Here is a 19,436-nt window from a genome sequence, read left to right as displayed (position 1 = left end):
TCACTTCGCTCCATCTTTCTTATCACCAGACCTCCACCCAGCAAACTCCAACAGATCCTTCATGACCTTTGGTTTCTGAGCAGCCGGACTTTCCCGTACCTCTGCTAAACGCTCAGAAACGTCTTTGCCCTTTTCGAACCGTTTCTTCCTTCTGGCAAAGAAAGACTCGGATTTCAAGACCACTGGTGGAGGTATCGGTGTTGGTGTTGATGCAGAAGGGACAACGGCAACCACAGAGACAGTGCTTCCAGACCGTGAAAGCTCTATGTGACCCGGTACCTTAGGATCAAAAGTAGGAAAAGGCTCTACATCCTCTTCCGCTGGTACCTCTTCGGCTACACCCGAAACTCGTCCTTCCGAGGGTCGTCGCCGTTGCCGTCCATTTCTACTCCGTCCTCTCTCCTCCTCCTCGCTTGACTTCGCCTCCGCAGAGGACGACCCCGGATTCCTACGCCGTATCTCAACCTCCCTAACATGGGAGCCGGGATAGACGGTAGCGTACGTGGCCTCCTCGATGGTAGCATGCGCCAAGTCGGACAAGGAGGAGAGAGAAGACATGACGGAGTAGACCGATGGATCTGGTGGATCAAATTCATCGTTACCTGCAGCGTGGGCGGTGTGGTCGGGTGGTGGCTGGGTTCCCGGGACCGTCGATGTTGACCTTGCGCCATTAGGCGTGTCGTGCCGGGTGTGGTGGTGCGCAGAGGGGTCCTGCAGACTGACTCTTGCGTACTCTCGTAGTACAGAGTCTTCGTCTGATTGTAGCTCCAAAAGGAGCTCACGGCGCGAAAGACGGGGTCGAAGCGAAGACGCATTGCCTCCTTCGAGATGGTGTCCCAGCAGGGACTGCGAGGGCGATGGAGCGGCAGAGCGACGCATACGTCTTCCCCTTTCCTGGACTGACCGTTCATCAACTTGTCGAGCGATTTCGTACCGCGAAACTGGATTGTCAGCACGTTCACGGCCTCTTTGCTCGTGCATGCCCCTTTGTCCAGATGAGGCAATTGGTGACTCCGGCGGCGTCAGGTATGCGTCATTATCGCGGTCCACAAACCCGCTTCGTCTCTCTTTACGAGTACCATCATCGATCGTCCTCGTACTATCCCCTCGATCTACACCCCCAGCTAAACGAGTCGTCTCCGAAAGCCACGACTCTTCTGCTTCAAACCTCTTTTCATGCGCGAGCAACAACGCATATTTCATCAGTGACGCCGCCCGCCGGGGATCCGCATTCGTCAGCGAGACTGACACGTCGCGCGTCTCTACGCGAAGCTTTGAAGTCCCAGTAGCTATCTTCTTGGTCTGGCTCACAGCTTTGCCATCCAACGAGGCAAGAGAGCTTTTCCGGCTGGGGATCTGAGGGGCTTTCAAGAACCCCGAAGAAAGCGTCTTCTTGAGTCTGTGCTCAGATTCCGGCACGTCGACTTGAAGCCTCTCCCCTTCGATGCGTTGGCGATCGCGGCGAGCCTGTCTATAAGCCTCTTCTATTTCCTTGTCGTTGACCACCCCCTCTGGGTACTCCTCATTCGATGAATCGTGACGAGTGACAACCCTACTTTCGGGGATGAACCCGCAGGCAAGCCACTCGTCCTTCTCCCCAAGCTTCTCATCGACTTGTAGTACTGCTTTCAGCTCTTGGAGGCAAAACCACAATACCTCTTCGTCGTCTGCGTTGTCGGACTCTTGTCTGTTCTTGTCAAACCATACCGGAAGACGGACGTCTTTGTCTACGGTCACCCATGCCGCTGTCAGCCCACTGGTGTGGATAGCCATTTCAGCGGCATCGAATGACCGCGGCTTTTGTCCCACTTTATCCGTGTAAGGATATTTGCTCGAGGCAGTGGCTTTGCTCTCGTACAATGAGATAAAGCTCGATGCGACGTTGCGCTGGAAATGGGCTTCGATGCTGGACTTGTTAAGGGCATCGTAGTTGAAGTCTCGTGATGAGCGTATTGCATGTCGGCTTGGTCGTTCGACGAAGATGTGGAGATGGGAGGGGAGGGAGTGGCGCTTCTTGAGCAGGGCGGCAGGGTAGGAGCGGGGGTGTTCGAATGTTCTGGATGTTGTTAGTTTTTATCTGATGTGCAATGTAGATTTGCTCTAGATAACTGTATGGCTATAATATCTACAGTGTGGAAAATCGACTTTTGCAATTGGATATTGCGAACACCTCCGCAGTGCTCTACATCTTCAAGATAGACTCAAAAGAATGCTGTGTCTTCCGCAAAACTAAATTTGATGACTTACATAGACATGGTTGATTTTCGGTAATGTGGCGATGCTATGACATTCACTCGGGTTAATGCAGGAGGTTGAAATAGTGGCCTTCGAGAAGCGACGTTGCAGATTTGCCTGCATTGCACCCGGTCATCGTGTTTGGTAGCGAGATACGCTCTTTCTGGTTTGATATGAAAGAGTGGCCATACAGGTCACTGTGATGTGGGATTATGGGGCTCGAAGGGGGGCGACCTTGGAACATCACTTGCGGCACAACAGAATTGACAGCGTGATATTTGGAGCAGGAAATAATTCGAATTCGCACGACTTGGCTGCGTTCAGTATTGAAAAGCGTATAAGAATATAGCAGTCATGGTCTAGGGTAGTGGGTTTACATTGACAGCTGTGAGAGATGAGCACTAGAATCGCTACGTCAGTACCTGATCTGAGCCTTTCAATAGTTCAACTTACATGCACTCTTCTTCCTGGCTTGCAGACTCTCTCGTCTCTGAGTCTACAGTGTTGTCATTAGTCCACTCCAGTGCTTGTCGGTATTCATCTGCTCTGAGCTGCTGCATCCTCATGTTTGTGGTGATAGGGGAGTGCAAGGTGGTGTTCATCTCGGACAAAGCCCAGTCAATATTGCTGACCTTCTTCGAAGAGTTGACGCTGAGCCCAGCAGGGTACGAGTTGAAACCACCGCCGCTACTCACCCACACTCGAAGTAATGCGGAGCAAAAGATCTCCGCAATCTCTACTTGTTCCCGTCGGTCGATGAGATAGACAATATACTGGTGCATCGTGAAGTGTTGTCCAAACATGCCGATGTTGTGGAGGTGGGTGGATATGTCCTCGACTAGGTTCATTATGTAGTTGGATGACTCCCGTTGGCGGTGCTCTTTCAGACGATTTTCTGAGTTTTCAGAATATCCACACTCCCCAAGAGGATATCGAAGGGGTGTATCGCGTAGTGATGCTGGCGTCTCCTGCCAACGTTTCTGGGTACCTTGACAGAAAAGGTCGAGGGTACCGATACGCTTCTTTGATCGACTGGAATGTGTCGTGTAGAGATACTTGCGGTGGCCTTTGGCAGAGTTTTGCTGGTTAATCAGCGGTCTTCCCGGAGAGACGTTGTCTATCTGCCAGAAGTGCTCTGAAGCTTTGCCTTCTGCCAGATTATCGGCTATGTAGTCGGCTATCCAATTGCAGATGATAAGCATTTGGTTAGGAGTAGGTGGAATGCCATTCAGGTCTGCGAATTGGTGTATGTATATGGACGGCTGCTTTGCTGCATTCTTGCAGATCAGGTCGTATTCTCGCTTCAAATCAGGATCAGTCCGCATGCGGCGCACCAAGTCGCCGTCGACTGCCGCTAGCAGTATAGGCGGTTCTGAAGCGAGTATTCGTGCGCATTCTCGTATATACTTCACACGGTCTGTTGCACTGATGGTAGTGCCATTCTTGTACTTAGGTATTTCTTCGTTGAGTACCTCAGAGATGACGGGCTCGTAGTGTTTCGAAAGGAGAAGACGCGCCTGTCTTGCTCGCCGATTATCGAGTGACTCTGTTGTTGCCCCCATTCCGCCTTGGTCCTGGGGGACGTTGTCGTAGGTATAGTTTTTGTTTCTTGTGGTAACCATCGATGGAAATTTTGATGCTATTCGTTGGGTAGGAAAGTGTGTGCGAAACAAGGAGCGATATAGGGATTGGCGCGCGTTGAGCATGTGTCGTGAGAAATAGTTAATGATCGGGTATGCACCAAGAGTGGCATGTTGGTCGCTGAGTTTTGCTGTTTTACAGGTTTCACGTCTTGAGATTGAAGTTGACATAGCTCCAGGTGCACCTTCCATGCCTCGTGTCAATACCGAAGGACGGCATTTTCGACCTGCAGAGTTGACGATGCTTTGGAAGGGGCGAAATTGCATGTTGAAGCTGGTGACACTATCGGAGATGAAGTTAGTTGTACACGAATCGAATCCATAGTTACCACTAGAGTATTTCCATGTCAATCCTGGATATCATGTTGCCGGATTCGTGTCCAAGCTCTGAATCTGCTTTGTGTTGTTTCCAAGGTCTGATTTCGCAGTGCATTCCATGTCTCAACAATTCAAGGCTGTAGCATAACTGCAACTGTGTCATTACGAGACAGTCATAGTACGTTCGTTATGCTTTTGACATGCTCGACTGCTACATGGTTGATAAGCCTGGTTGTAAAGACGGTGTCGTGAAGGTATCAGGTTCCTGATGCACGCCAAATAAAGCTTTTGCGGTCGCCGACAGCCATGTGGACTAGAGATTCGATTGAAGCGCATCCGATCACGATTCGGGGATTATGTGGTCCAGCGTGTGTGATGGAAGGGCAGCAGGTGGGGAAAGTTGAGATGCCGTGTTAAGTGTGGCGTCAGGAGTGTGGCTGGTGTAGCGCGTTTGAGTCAATGCCCCTCCAAAGTTATTGATAGAGCCCCTCCCGCAGCACACGAGCTCCGCAACATCGACACTTTCCTGGTAAGTAACGAACTCGACGCGTCTTCTTTCTGCTGTAAAGTCACGTGTACATCCTGCACGACGCACCTTCGATGACACGTGTACTGACGTCGCGCAGACATGGCGGAACCTACAGCTCCCGCCCCACCGGCCGCTGAGGAGGAGAAGGGCCCTTCGAAGCGTGCGCTCGAGAAGGCGGCGAAGAAAGCAGCAGCAAAGGCCAAGAAGGCCGAGCATGCCCTCCGACCCAAAGAGCAGGCCAAGCCCAGCACAAAGAGCGAACCGACGAGCATCTTCTCTGAGGGCTGGCTGAAGCGCATCTACGAAGAGAAGCCCGTGTCAGAAGTCAGAACCCGATTCCCTCCCGAACCAAACGGCTTCCTCCACATCGGTCACGCCAAGGCCATCGCCGTCGACTTTGGCTTCGCAAAGCATCACAATGGCAAGTGCTACCTACGATACGACGACACCAACCCGGAGAAGGAGGACGAGATCTACTTCACGGCCATCCTGGATATCGTCAAGTGGCTAGGCTTCGAGCCGTGGAAGATTACATACAGCAGCGACAACTTTGACAAGCTGTACGAGCTTGCAGAGCAGCTTATCAAGAAGGACGGCGCCTATGTGTGCCACTGCTCACGTAGGTCTGCATATCTATGTGCATCTGCGCAGTACTGACTATGACGCAGGCGAGGAAATCAATAACCAGCGCGGAGGACCCGACAACAGAGGCAAGCGCTATGGCTGCGCACACCGCACGCGACCGATCGAAGAGTCCCTCACCGAATTCCGGGCGATGCGCGATGGCAAATACCAGGCTGGAGAGGCTTTCTTGCGCATGAAGCAGAAGTTGACGGACCCAGATGAGGGCAACCCGCAGATGTGGGACCTGCCCGCCTACCGCGTTGTCAAGGAGAACCACCACCACCGAACTGGCGACAAGTGGAGAATCTACCCTACCTACGACTTCACCCACTGCATTTGCGATGCTCTTGAGGGAATTAGCCATTCGTTGTGTACAGTCGAGTTCCGCCAGTCGCGTATCTCTTACGACTGGCTACTGGAGCAATTGGACATGAAAGTGCCCAAGTCGGAGGAGAAGGGACCAATGCAGCGAGAGTAAGTAACGGCTTCCCCCCTAAGAATCGCTCATATTAACGTTGCGCAGATTCGGACGCCTAAGCGTTGGCGGCACGATCCTCTCGAAGCGACGCATCCTCCAGCTCGTCGAAGGCACAACCGTCGAGAAGAAGAACGCGGACGGCACAGTCGAGACGAAGAAAATACCTGGCGTAGTACGAGGATGGGACGACCCCCGACTCTTCACCATGGTGGCTTTGCGCCGTCGCGGTATTCCAGCCAAGGCCATGCTCAACTTCGTGGACGAGCTCGGCGTCACGGATGCGCTTTCCGAAATTGAGCCGCCACGCTTCGAAGCTTCGATCCGCAAACATCTCGAGCGAACCGTACCGCGTCAGATGATGGTGCTCGACCCCATCAAAGTAGTCATCGAAGACTTTGCGACCGAAGACGAACAAGAGATCACAGTACCATACGATCCAAAGGGCACGATACCTGGTGAGCGCAAGGTGAAGATTGGTAGCGCCGTTTACATCGATCGCAGCGACTTCAGAGAGGAGGACAGCGCCGATTACTTCCGTCTGGCGCCAAATAAGGCCGTGGGTCTATACAACGTCCCCTTCGCGATTCGTGCGACATCTTTCTCCAAGGACGAGAGCGGCAACGTGTCTGAGATCAAGGCTGTCAAGGTGCCTGGTACTGAGAAGCCGAAAGCCTACGTTCAATGGGTGGACGCCGCAACAGCCGTTCCCGTCACAGCACGTCTGTACAATTCGCTCTTCAAGACCGAGTCACCCAACACACTGGACTGGAAGACAGGCGGCTGGGCTGATGATCTCAACCCCAACTCCGAAATCATCCATGATAAGGCAGTCATCGAGCGGGGTATCAAGGACCTCATCAGCGAGACTTCACTGGATCTGAGCGGATCTTCGGACGCTCTTGTGCGCTTCCAGGCACTGCGCACTGCTTATTTCTGTGTCGATATCGATTCTACAGAGGACAAGATTGTGCTCAATCAGATCGTTAGTCTGAGAGAGGACAAGGGCAAATAAATATGGAAGTGACTCTCGGATAGGCTGTTGGCGTTGAAGGTGTGGCATTCAACTCGGGGTTGTAGAGGCGTTGTGTATGTAGAGTAGAGATATCCCCGAAGTGCAGCAGCCATCATTCCTGAGGCGCTGTAGGGCTGCATGAATTATTCGCCCATGCGTGTCGCTACCAGAATACGAGTTTTGGCCCCCCGCGTTTCCCTTTCAGTCGCCTCAAACATCGGCGGAAAGCCCGAGGCTTATCGCGTATGAGGCGCACGCCTTGTGTTGCTGTTGTCCAATGGCACGGTGCCTCGCATGTCAACCCCGCTGCCGTAATCAGCATAGGTCTTATATAAGCCAGCCAACATGACTTCCCATACACTCGATGCCACTTACGCGAGCTGATCTCCGGGCATAGGTCGCTGCTTCGGCCGATGAGGTAGCTTATGGTTGCACATGACGAGGTGTGGTAGTTGGAGGCCGAAGTAACACATTGGATATACAGGAGATATCTCAAACGCCCAGGCAGAGTCTCTCAATTTCGACGCAAGACACTTTTCTATGATTGCGTAGCCAAGCACTGCAGCTCTGATTTTCACGTACAGACGTACCCCTCACATCAGACCCATCGACAAGGCTCACGAAAATCATGGAGCGCGAGTATGAATTCTTTGTAACGACGGATAAGCCATATAACCCAGCTGGGGCGGAACGATGCATGATCCGGCGGCTGGTGATGCGCAATCACTTCGATATGAAGATGGCTGGACCGCAGATCAACCCGTCTCAACACTCTTCGATCAGCACGGCCATGGCGAAGAAGAAGCTAAAGAACCGATTCCGGATATGCGAACCTCGGATCAAGAAAAAGAAGGCCACTAGCAGAGAGAGAGAAGATGTACGGACATCAAAAGAGAAGGGTGCAGCAAGACCGAACGACCTTAGAGATAGGTCGGAACCAAGGACATCTTCCAAAGCTGGGGGAGACGATAAAGACAGGAGAAAAAACACGGATGAACCCCTGGAAGCAGCGCCAGCGCTGGAATGCGGCCTGAATACTGATCGTATAGATCTTTTCAAGGCTTCACCTACACCTGGAACTCTAGAGTTGGGTGCGCTGTTCCAATTGTGTACGTAGCATCGACACACGTTGTCCAACTAAGAGGGCCAAGCCTGGAGTCAAGGGCTCACCAGCTGACACTGAAGACAGACAAGAGTGTACCCAAGATCAATGCAGTCCCCATCGATGCCCAGTACACGTGGCAGTCACTTATCTTGAGTGATGCCGGCTTGCTGCACGCAACTCTGGCAAGCTGGGCACTGTACGGCATGCTGGCCAATGAACTCGCTGACTTGAGAGTATGCAAACTCAAGCACAAGAACGAAGCAATCAAGGCCGTCAACTACAAGCTTGCAACGTCTGGAGGATATATATCTGATGAGGTGGTTGCCACTGTGTTGACTTTGGCAAATCTCGAGGTATGAGCATATCTTCCCGTGAAATGGCCCATGCTAACTGTTCCAGAACCTTCTTGGAGACTACGAAGTGGCCCAACTTCACATCACAGCATTGGAACGTATGGTGAAAGTGCGAGGTGGGCTGTTTGCCTTTGGACACAACGATGGCTTGCTGCGTGGCATCATATGGTAAGCTCAATGCCACCCATCGCGCAATTCCATCGCTAAACCACTTGCCAGGATGGACTTTCACACTGCAGCAGTTTCTCGCGCGCATCCATCTTTCCCACATATAAGTCTGGACCCGGATACGCCTCCTTTACCGCACGAGCTCATAGAAGAAGCAGCACAAACGTCGCCCACGTCACTGCTCCGCCTTTCTTGCAGCGCGGTCCACTGCTTCCAGATATTCTATCGACTCCATCGAATCGCGCTAGCAGTATCGTCGCACTGGGTTGGTTGTGTCGAGCGCCTCACTCTCAGCAATCTTCTCTACGAAACGCAGTTCATGATCCTCTCAGTACCTGATCACTCACACAACTTCCTGCACTTTGACCAGAGCAACTATGACAAACAAAGCGACTGCTACGATCATCTCAAGGCTAGAGCAGATGCAGCGAGTGTGGTTGAGGCCCTACTTGCAGCAGCCCTCATCTTTGTGTACGCAGTACTTCGTGCACTACCACTGAACACGAAGATCTTCACAATCCTTCTTTCCCGGTTACGTATCGCTGTGGATCGACCGAATACACCAATACTGGAAGCTTGGAGACGAGAGAATTATCTCAACATGTTGCTTTGGGTCCTGGTCGTTGCGAGTTGTGTCGCTACAGGGGAAGAGCGCATGTGGTGGATCGCGCAGCTATCAGAACTGTGTGGAAGGAGACACATTAGTAGTAGACAGCATCTCGAGCTTAATATGCGACATGTCGCATGGACGGATACGTTTTTCGAAGATCGGATGGATGCTATCTGGGCAGAGGTGATGCGGCTGCGAGGGCCGGCGCTTTGCAGAGGGTCGTGGGCGGGGTTTCCTGCGACCACCGTATACCCTCCATTGTTTGATAGATGATGTAGAATAAAGAGAGTGAGCTGGGCCTTTCACGGTGAAAACTGATTGTTTGAGATCACGAAGGCGGACCAATCACGGCGGACGCTAATCCGCTTTCAACCCATGTTCGTGAATGTTCCGCCACGTGCATCGGGCAAAGTAGCGCCGACGGCGGCGGGCGCGAAGGCAAAGGGTCTCAATAATCTTCGAGGACTGACGTTCGTCTGGACACGACAACCACAACCATGGCCCCGCTTGTCGACAACCCCCAGATCAAGCAGGCCAGCCTGCACAACCCGCTGCCGCTGCAGCTGCACACTTACATCTGGCCCTTTTTGATAGTGTGGCCCGCCTTCTCCGCCATATACTTTTCGCCGCAGCGCTACGAGCAGTACATCCAGTCGTCGGAATGGACCTTTGTCTGGGTCGCCAGCATCACCACCTTCCAGTCGCTCTTCTGGCTCATGACGCATTGGAACGTCAACCTCAAGAGCGCCTTCACCACCACCTCGGCCAGCGACGTGCGCTCGGCATCGCTTATCAAAGTCCAGCCCGTCAAGAACGCGGGTGCCGCTGAGATTGTGCCATTGGTGCGCGACAACGTGGGCGGAAAGTCGAACCTTTCCTTCCTCTTCCAGAAGCGCCGTTTCCTCTACGACGCCGAGAAAGGCTCCTTCGCCCCGCTCTCGTACCCGCTCGACATCGAACCCAAGCCCCAGCTCAAGACGTTCCAGCAGACGCAGGGCCTCACCTCGCCCGCCGAGATCGAGCGCCTCACCCAGCACTATGGCGACAACGCGTTCGACATCCCCGTCCCGACCTTCACCGAGCTATTCAAGGAACACGCCGTCGCGCCCTTCTTCGTCTTCCAGATCTTCTGCGTTGGACTGTGGATGCTGGACGAATACTGGTACTACTCGCTGTTCACGCTGTTCATGCTGGTCGCTTTCGAGAGCACCGTCGTGTGGCAGAGGCAGAGGACCCTGAACGAGTTCCGCGGCATGAGCATCAAGCCCTACGAGATTCTGGTGTACAGGCAGAAGAAATGGCAGGAGATCATGAGCGACAAGCTGCTACCCGGCGATGTCGTCAGCGCCGGCCGGACCAAGGAAGACTCTGGTGTGGCATGCGACATGCTCCTACTCGAGGGCTCCGCGATTGTCAACGAGGCTATGCTTTCCGGAGAGAGCACACCGGTGCTCAAGGAATCTGTACAACTGCGACCTGGCGATGCGCGCATCGAGCCTGAGGGTCTGGACAAGAACTCGTTCCTCTGGGGCGGCACCAAGGTGCTCCAGGTCTCGCACGGTAGCGACGCTGAGGAGGATGGCGGCAACGTCACTAGGCTTTCGTCTGGTGTCCCCCCGCCACCGGACAAGGGCGCTGTTGCTGTTGTTATCAAGACTGGCTTCGAGACTAACCAGGGCAGCCTCGTCAGGACCATGATCTTCGCTACCGAGCGCGTCTCCGCCAACAACGTCGAAGCCCTCTTCTTCATTCTCTTCCTTACCGTCTTCGCCGTCGCTGCCTCGTGGTACGTCTGGCAGGAGGGTGTCAGGCTCGACCGCCAGCGTAACAAGCTGCTCCTCGACTGCGTCCTCATTGTCACCAGCGTCGTCCCTCCCGAGCTTCCCATGGAGCTCAGCTTGGCCGTCAACACCTCCCTCGCTGCTCTGAGCAAGTACGCCATCTTCTGTACCGAGCCCTTCCGCATTCCTTTCGCTGGGCAGGTCGACGTTGCCTGCTTCGATAAGACTGGTACTTTGACTGGTGAAGACTTGGTCGTGGACGGCATTGCTGGACTATCATTGGGACAAGATGGGGCTACGGTTGCAGTAGACGGTGCGCACACTGACCTCGCAAAGGTTACGGACGTCGCTACTGAGACAACGCTGGTGCTCGCCGCCGCTCACGCCCTGGTCAAACTCGACGATGGTGAGACTGTGGGAGAGCCTATGGAGAAAGCAACCCTCCAGTCTCTCGGCTGGAAACTCGGAGCGAAGGACACACTCCAAGCCACCATGACTACCCCCAAATCCCAAGCCGAACTCGTACACATCCGCCGCCGCTTCCAATTCTCGTCCGCTCTGAAACGCCAAAGCTCCGTCGCTACCGTCATCGTCAACAACACCAAGACTGGCCGCAAGGTCAAGAGCACAATCGCTGCAGTCAAGGGCGCGCCAGAGACTATTCGCAAGATGTTGGTCAACACCCCGCCAAACTACGAGGAGACGTTCAAGCACTTCACCCGCAATGGTGGCCGTGTCCTCGCTCTTGCATACAAGTTCATCTCCGAAGAGGGAGAGTGGGGCCAGAACCGTATCAACGACCTCAAGCGTGAGCAAGTCGAGTCTGACTTGCACTTTGCCGGTTTCCTCGTCCTCCAGTGCCCTCTCAAGCCTGACGCTGTCGAGGCTGTCCGTTCCCTCAACGAGTCCAGCCATCGTGTTGTCATGATCACTGGTGACAACCCGTTGACCGCTGTCCATGTCGCCAAGCAGGTCGAGATCGTCGACCGCGATTGCTACATCCTTGATGCGCCTGAGAACGACGAATCCGGCGAGAAGCTTGTCTGGCGCAGCGTTGACGACAAGGTCAGCATTCCTGTCGACCCTACCAAGCCCCTGGATGCCGAGATCTTGAAGTCCAAGGACATCTGTCTTACCGGATACGCACTTTCGAAGTTCGCTGGCCAGCCTGGATGGAAGCAAATTCTCCGTTACACCTGGGTCTACGCTCGTGTTTCGCCAAAGCAGAAGGAGGAAATCCTTCTCGGTCTCAAGGACTGCGGTTACACTACACTCATGGCTGGTGACGGTACCAACGACGTTGGTGCGCTGAAGCAGGCTCACATTGGTGTTGCTCTACTCAACGGTACCCGCGAGGATCTCGACAAGATTGGCGAGCACTTCCGCAACACTCAGATGAAGAATGTCTACGAGAAGCAATGCAACCTCATGACACGATTCAACCAGCCCCAGCCGCCTGTTCCGATCATGATCGCGCATCTCTACCCACCTGGTCCCACCAACCCTCACTACGAGAAGGCTATGGAGAACCAAGCGAAGAGGAAGGGTCTACTTCCCGGAGCCAATGGCGTTGCTAACGGATCGGCATCCACTGGTACCCTTGTTCAACAGCAACCTGGTCAAGTTCAGCCTCCTCAGGCCGCCGCCAACTTCGCTCAGCAAATGCAAGAGAAGATGATGGCACAAGAGATGGAAGAGTTGGCCGGTGAGCCTCCGACCATCAAGCTTGGTGATGCCTCCGTCGCTGCGCCCTTCACCTCTAAGCTCGCCAACGTCGTTGCCATTCCCAACATTATCCGCCAAGGCCGTTGCACACTCGTTGCTACAATTCAGATGTACAAGATTCTCGCTCTCAACTGCTTGATCTCCGCCTACAGTCTGTCAGTTCTCTACCTGGACGGTATCAAGTTCGGCGACGGTCAGGTCACCATCTCCGGTATGATGATGAGTGTTTGCTTCCTGTCCATCTCGCGCGCAAAGACCGTCGAGACGCTATCGAAAGAACGTCCTCAGCACAACATCTTCAACACATACATCATCGGCTCCGTACTCGGACAGTTCGCTATCCATATCATCACCCTCATCTACGTCAGCCAATACGTTCAGCGCGTTGAGCCCAAGGACCCCAACCCAGATCTGGAGAAGGATTTCGAGCCATCTCTGCTCAACTCCGCAATCTATCTCCTGCAACTCATCCAACAAATCTCCACCTTCGCCATCAACTACCAAGGCCGACCCTTCCGCGAGTCCATCCGCGAAAACAAGGGCATGTACTGGGGTCTCGTCTCCGTCTCCGGTGTCGCCTTCTCCTGCGCTACCGAGTTCATCCCCGAACTCAACGAGAAGCTCAAGCTCGTCCCCTTCACCACCGACTTCAAGATCATGATTACGAGCATCATGGCGTTTGACTTCGTTGCCTGCTACATCATTGAGAAGGGTCTGAAGTTCTTCTTCTCGGATAACAAGCCAAAGGATATTGCCGAGAGAAGACCCGATCAGCTGCAGCAGGAGGAGAAGAGGAAGGCGAGAGCTGAGATTGAGGCCCAGAGGAAGAAGAATGAGGAGGCGGAGATGAAGGCTGCTGCTGCCGGGTTGGTTAAGCGGTAGACGGAGGAATTGTGGGATATAGAGGTGCACATAGTTTTTGGTGGTAGACTAATTTTGGTATGAAGAATTGATCATTTCTCTGCTCAGTTGCTGTTCTAGGTTGATGTGTTGTGCTGCGATGGGGTATGCGACCAGCTTCGCTCGTATCCCATCGTTCCGCAGGTGCGCCTTTTGGTCACCCGCTCCACTCAAGCTCACGTGCTCACGTGCTCACTGTCCTTGAATGGGTATATAAAGATACCCGCTCGGCTCTCAAACCTTGCTTCTCATATGTCTCTTCCAGTACTCTTTACCAAAAGCATTGAGGTATCAACTCATGGCTGCTGCTTCCTTCTTTCCAAAATCGTCCGATTACCTTTGCATGTGCGCTTCTGCACCTTCTTTCGCTATCTAGCCCAAAACATTCCGGAACTTTTGATGAAAGTCCTATCTTGCGCTTTTGGACAACTCAAAATAGAAACGGCCCACATTTATGGCTGGTGGCTCTGGGAAAGTTACGAAGAAATCGAATATGAAGCCGTTCTTCAACATGCTCGTGGTGTGCAAGAAAGACTGCGCAAACCAAAAAAGTGAACGGAGGAAATTATGGCTGTGCCTGTCGACTGCGGTGCCAGGAACGAAAACAAAAGAGACACCGGAGACTTGATGCTTACGGCATCAGATCAATGCTTCATTAAAAGATTGTACGTCAGAGTACATGTTAGTAGATGGAGCGAGCGCTCGCCCGCCCGGGTATAAAATCTTCCCGGGGCCAACCTTCCTTCTTCACTTATCTCTCCCGTGGAAATACTAAAAACTAAAACCATGGCTAGTATGTCTGCGTTTTCTGCGGCATTCTTTCTACACCAAAACATTCCTCTGGGAATTCCATGTTCTTGGTCTCTGGACTTTGTTCACCTAATCCAAAAACACCTGGATACACTCCGGATGTCTGACCTCTGGGCTATCTGGACTATTCCAAAACCACCAACTACTATTTGATCCTGTCGTGTCAGCGCCTCGGTCCTCCCTCTCCATTTGAATCATGGGCTTTACTGCACGATCTCCGCTTCATGCTCTTCTTTGCAGAAAGAAGACCAAAAATAAGGAAGGTTACGATCGATGGTTGCTGCAAGACGACTTTCTTCCATTAATACTACAACATTACGTCCAGGTTTACTTCATGAACGCTTCTCTGGCCTTCATTCAATTTCGCGGTCCGCATACAAACACGTCGATGTTCACAGAAATGAGCTCTCCTTTGCCATGTCAACTTTACTCCATGTAATAATGGGAAAGTGCGAAGACATCATGGCACGACGCCATGTCTGCGGGTCCAAAATACGAAGAGACCGACGGATGTCCTCGCCCGCCCTCTGCGGCTGCTTCAACACAGAAGACGACGGCGGGGCTCAACATTACTCCTCTTTCGCGCTGCGTTCCTCATTCATACCATAGCAGTTTTCATGTCTCCAAAACGTCATTCACAAGAAGCGATGTCTTTGCGTCGTCTGCTTTCTAGTTTGTTACAAAAGAAATGAAAATTACTTGCATGTCCATTGCGCCCTTCGAGAAATGACCCTTCTATGTTGGCACATTGATGTAACAGGATAACATTGGGTCTTATCAATAGTTTCAATACGTCGAGGGTCAATCGATGTGGCCTCATTCAATCTTTGGGCCTCCCAGGCATGGACGCCGGCTACCACTTCCTATATAACTCGCCACCTCACCCGCGCTTCTTTCCCAAATCGATATACTACTCACCCTGAACCAATACATGAACAAACATTTGCCAACTACAAAAAAGCCACAACACCCCAAACTATTGCGAAACCCACCCAAGCCAAATACAACGATGTCCACCAACCGCTGCCAACAAATCCTCGCAGAGGTCGACAACGACGTCACCATGGCGGTCTACCGTATCTTCAGCGAAGCCGAGACCAACGAAAACATCACAGCCAAGAATTGGGAGGACTTCGCTGCCGAGCTCGATGACGGGGACAAGAGGATGGTGGATGAGGTGGTCTGCAACTTGACACACGCGTGGGTGCAGTGCGCTCCGTGTGCGAATCTGGTGGCGCTGGTGAGGTGGCGGAGAGACGCGAGGGGTCTTGTTGCGCAGGTCTGAGGTGGATGATGAGACTAGAGCGGGTGTGGAGCTAGGGTGGGGGAGAAGAGGTATATAAGTGTCGGGCGTGAGGGCATCTTCTCTCATCAATACACTTCTTGCGGGAATTCCACTAAATTACGAGCGATTAAGACCCATGAGTTCCCTTCTTCTTTCTGGTTGCATTATATTCAAAAGTACTCGTCGACTGAACGATAGTTTGGCCTGAGAGGATTCGTTGGACGCTACATGATATTCCAAAACTCTAGAGACTTGGCGTATTCAGCAGCTCATGTTTTGACTGGCCCAAAAAGTCTTGTTGACGCTGTTGTATACGGCTCGGGACGTATGCCTTGGGTTACCAAAAGCCTCAGGCTATGGGAAATCAGCATGTTTCGCCGTGCACTTCCATGAACAGCTTCGCCGAAACTAAACCAGTGAAATTTCATGATCTTCTACCAGTATGGATCAAGGTCTCACAGCTCGGCGCCATACAGCCCTTGTGGGACTGTAATCAGTCTCCCACCTCACTTCCTTCTCGTTATCTATGCACTTCATGGTTATCAGTGCAATTCTAGAACTGATGAATCTAGCGTCTAGGTTTTCTGAGCCTAGTAAACTAAGATGCCACTGCATTTGTGTAATGTCTAACCTGGGTTCCGATTTCGAGGTAGCAAATACATCGCTCACATCATGAATTGGGGTGTGTTTTTGCGAAGTCTGCGTGTGACATCAGAAAGTGCTGCAGCCTTTTCAAGACCGTTTCTCAGCGCCACATGGTTTCGTCTTTCGGAGAGCCAGTGAAAAGATCTTTAGATTTCTGTGAAAAGTACTTAATCTTCATCTGTTCTGCTCTTCTCTCTTTATGACCTTCAAAAGTTTCACTGTTAAAATGTTAAGAAACAGACTAATGACTGTGGTCTTCTTCTTTGTTCCAAAATACTCCGTCACATATCCATGCTTCTGAGCAGCCGGATTGTTGCATCCTCTTTCATTTTGTAGGTTCGCAAACCACCAAGAACGGATGCACCGCCGCTGTCTGAAGTTAGCGCACACTTCTCATTGCACATCACCAACGTAGTCAAAACTTACCACTGACAAACAATCGCCCAGTCTTGACATCATGCCTAACCGTCGTACTCCCACTCAGCACCTTCGCATCCTTATCCTCAATAACCTTCTCAACCCTATAATCCACGCTTCTTACTCCAGTCTTTCCTACATCTACCGTCTTTCTGATACGCCAGATAGTGACAGGTGAGATGCCATTATAAGGATCGTCAAAGCCTTTACTGGATTGGTATAGATCCGGGAAACCTGCGACGTACATATCGCCATTCGCGTCCGGTGAGATGTTGTCGAGCGGCATGCCGACGTGGATGGTATCGACCAAGCTGAGGGTTTTGTCGGGCTGGAGTGCTAGGACGCGAATTTGACCGTCAATGGTGCTGGGGACGTAGAAGAGGCCATCTCGGCCGAGGGCCAGTCCGTTGGGGAACTTGAGCTTGGTTTTGGGAAGGTAACTGAGCGCCTTGTTGACGTAGGCTTTGTACTTTGACTCATTGGCCGTGGCTGATTGGGTGAACTCGCGCTCCTCGCTGCCGTCGTAGGCTGAGTGGCAGTTCCCGGCTCCGTCGCAGTAGGCAACGTTTCCTCCGCCGATGAAGTAATCGAGTCCAAGACGCTGATATACGTTATTTATCTTGTGTGTAGTTTAGATACGAATGTCACGTACCATGCCAACCTTGACCGAGTGGTCGTTAGTAACGAGAAACCCACCAGAGCCATCACCAAGCGCCGCGACACGGTTTGGAGTCCAAATCTCATCGGAAACGACGGTGCGAACATGTCGCATCTGTTCCTGGCCCTTCCTCATCTCAAAAATCTCGACCGTCGAGTTTGCGCCGCTTTCAGAAGCATCAACAATCTTGTTGGACGCATCGACTGGTGGCCGTTGGTTGACAAAGTAGAAGCGCATAGTGTTATCGTCCAAGACCTGGACATCAAAGCCCAGAAGATCGAGATCAGAGCTTCCATCCGCTCCTTTATAATGGCCTATCGGCTTGATGCTGCGAAGATTGTAGAGACCGTCTTCACCAGGCTCGTCGATATCCAAGGCGAGGAGTTCAGATCCACCGAGCCGGCGTCCGGTTACGTTGAGGTCGTTCATGCTGTACCAATTAGTACTTCAGGCCGCGAAACCGCGTTCATTTGTAGCAGAATGGTTGTAAGATAACGTACGCTTGATTCCAAGCCAATCTAGGCGCCGTGCCTGCGCACGCCGCATACAGCGTTCTTCCCTCATTGTCTAGCCAAATGTCCTCGCATGCTTCCAGCCTTGGATGTACCAGACGGCGACAACTAAACTCCGGGAACTCATCGATACTCTGTATCACGCGCCCAACACCAAATGTAATCGCAAAAAGGTCTTTCAGGTAGATTTGGTAGAGCGATGCGCCCCACGCTACGACGAGCGCCCAGTACACGGTTTTCGCTATGCCAGGCATTGCGGAAGCTCAAACGCAATGAAACGAGAAATAAAGATAGATGGAAAATACAGGAAAGGCTGAGCTTATATCTCACGTTGATACCTAGAGGGCTGAGCAAGGCTTGCAGGGGTTGTAATAGGCAAGGCGCCTCCGTTCAGCCCCAGTAAAAATCGTCCCTCCATCCGCGCGCGGAGCACGTGGGCTGCTGAAGGACCTCCAGACATAGGTACCTCATCACCGGGCGTAAGTTCTTGTTCCGCCGAGAGCATATCGCTGATATGAGATGCAAGTAGCAACGCTGGGGAGAGCCGTTCGGCCTCATCCCCGGGAAGGCTGACGTCACAGGGTCTCTCCAACCCAATTCGGTGGCATCCTCGGCTTACTCACCCCACGCCCTCTCCATACCCAGCGGGAAGATTCCACCTCGCAAGAATCAACTTCAAATCTCAAACCCTTCAAAATGACAAAATCCGCCTCCTTCGATGTGATAGGCACATGTTTCGCCTTCTCCGCCCCCATCGCCACCATCCAATCGCGTCTCGGCCCCAAACTCACCACCGCAGCCGTGGACCCCAAGACGCTCTTCTTCAGTTGGTTCTACGCCGCGCAGCGCGACTTCACATATGTATCCATGAGCGGCTCCTACGTGCCCATCGCACAAGTCCTCAAGTCGACTTTCCGCCGCGCATGTGCCGTTGTCGACCTACCCCTCGACGCCATCACCGACGAAGACGTCGACGAAGTGATGAAAGCGTTTAAGGCCATGGGGCCGCGCGATGGGCTGAAGACTTGTTTCGATGGGCTGAGAGAGGCGGGGTGGGATGTTTATGGTGTTACGAATGGGGGGTCGGAGACGAGTTTGGCGTATTATCACAATGCGGGGATTGAGCTCGATGAGCAGCATCTGCTTAGTTGTGATGCTATCAAGATTGCGAAACCGGATGTGAGGGTGTATGGGAATGCGGATAGGCATTTGACAGAGAGGGGACTGAGTAAGGGGGATGGGGAGAGGTGGTTTGTTGCCGCGCATGCTTGGGATTTGATTGCGGCGAGGAAGGCTGGGTTCAAGACTGCGTATCTGGACTTTGAAGAACACGATCCGTGTACGGATGTCTTCGGCGAGTTCGATTTGTATGCGTCTAGTATGGAGGATCTCTTGATCAAATTGAAGGAGAGCAAGTAAGGTTGGCGTAAAGTAAATCACTTAGACGTCTACGTTGCCCTCAAATGTTCTGAATGTTGATGCTTGATGCTGTTGTAGGCTTCAGAGTCCACTGACAACAATGTAAACAAAGCGACCCAGAAGCCTACATCGCCTTAGCATCTCGTCCATTTTAAGGTTTAATATCAATGTAGGCTGCACGGTATGAGATGAGTCATATTGTATCAAGAATA

The 19,436-nt window shown here is 52.5% G+C and overlaps 6 protein-coding genes across 6 annotated transcripts; 4 read left to right on the top strand and 2 right to left on the bottom strand.

Annotated features, from left to right (window-relative positions):
* Window positions 1-3,857, bottom strand: J4E90_007485 (uncharacterized protein; the record flags this gene model as incomplete). Its single annotated transcript, XM_051437021.1, has 2 exons — window positions 1-2,056; window positions 2,689-3,857. The coding sequence occupies 2 exons, from the start codon at window positions 3,855-3,857 to the stop codon at window positions 1-3; spliced, it is 3,225 nt and encodes a 1,074-aa protein (XP_051288767.1).
* Window positions 3,858-4,821: 964 nt separating this feature from the next.
* On the top strand, window positions 4,822-6,836 carry J4E90_007484 (uncharacterized protein; the record flags this gene model as incomplete). Its single annotated transcript, XM_051437020.1, has 3 exons — window positions 4,822-5,341; window positions 5,391-5,820; window positions 5,870-6,836. 3 exons carry the CDS (start codon window positions 4,822-4,824, stop codon window positions 6,834-6,836), a joined length of 1,917 nt encoding a protein of 638 aa, XP_051288766.1.
* A 790-nt stretch (window positions 6,837-7,626) lies between these two features.
* Window positions 7,627-13,460, top strand: J4E90_007483 (uncharacterized protein; the record flags this gene model as incomplete). Its single annotated transcript, XM_051437019.1, has 5 exons — window positions 7,627-7,945; window positions 8,026-8,294; window positions 8,341-8,462; window positions 8,514-9,255; window positions 9,705-13,460. The coding sequence occupies 5 exons, from the start codon at window positions 7,627-7,629 to the stop codon at window positions 13,458-13,460; spliced, it is 5,208 nt and encodes a 1,735-aa protein (XP_051288765.1).
* Window positions 13,461-15,297: 1,837 nt separating this feature from the next.
* J4E90_007482 (uncharacterized protein) lies at window positions 15,298-15,573 on the top strand (the record flags this gene model as incomplete). Its single annotated transcript, XM_051437018.1, has 1 exon — window positions 15,298-15,573. One exon carries the CDS (start codon window positions 15,298-15,300, stop codon window positions 15,571-15,573), a length of 276 nt encoding a protein of 91 aa, XP_051288764.1.
* Window positions 15,574-16,543: 970 nt separating this feature from the next.
* J4E90_007481 (uncharacterized protein) lies at window positions 16,544-17,722 on the bottom strand (the record flags this gene model as incomplete). The annotated part of the gene is made up of 3 exons (XM_051437017.1): window positions 16,544-16,587; window positions 16,645-17,236; window positions 17,288-17,722. 3 exons carry the CDS (start codon window positions 17,720-17,722, stop codon window positions 16,544-16,546), a joined length of 1,071 nt encoding a protein of 356 aa, XP_051288763.1.
* Window positions 17,723-18,501: 779 nt separating this feature from the next.
* J4E90_007480 (uncharacterized protein) lies at window positions 18,502-19,224 on the top strand (the record flags this gene model as incomplete). The annotated part of the gene is made up of 1 exon (XM_051437016.1): window positions 18,502-19,224. One exon carries the CDS (start codon window positions 18,502-18,504, stop codon window positions 19,222-19,224), a length of 723 nt encoding a protein of 240 aa, XP_051288762.1.
* Between the last annotated feature and the right edge of the window lie 212 nt (window positions 19,225-19,436).

The sequence above is a fragment of the Alternaria incomplexa genome (assembly GCF_024043165.1).
Source record: "Alternaria incomplexa strain BMP 0042 chromosome Unknown scaffold_11, whole genome shotgun sequence".
Lineage (NCBI taxonomy): Eukaryota > Fungi > Ascomycota > Dothideomycetes > Pleosporales > Pleosporaceae > Alternaria > Alternaria incomplexa.
Note: the sequence above shows the minus strand (reverse complement) of the source record. Positions and strands in the feature narration are given on the sequence as shown.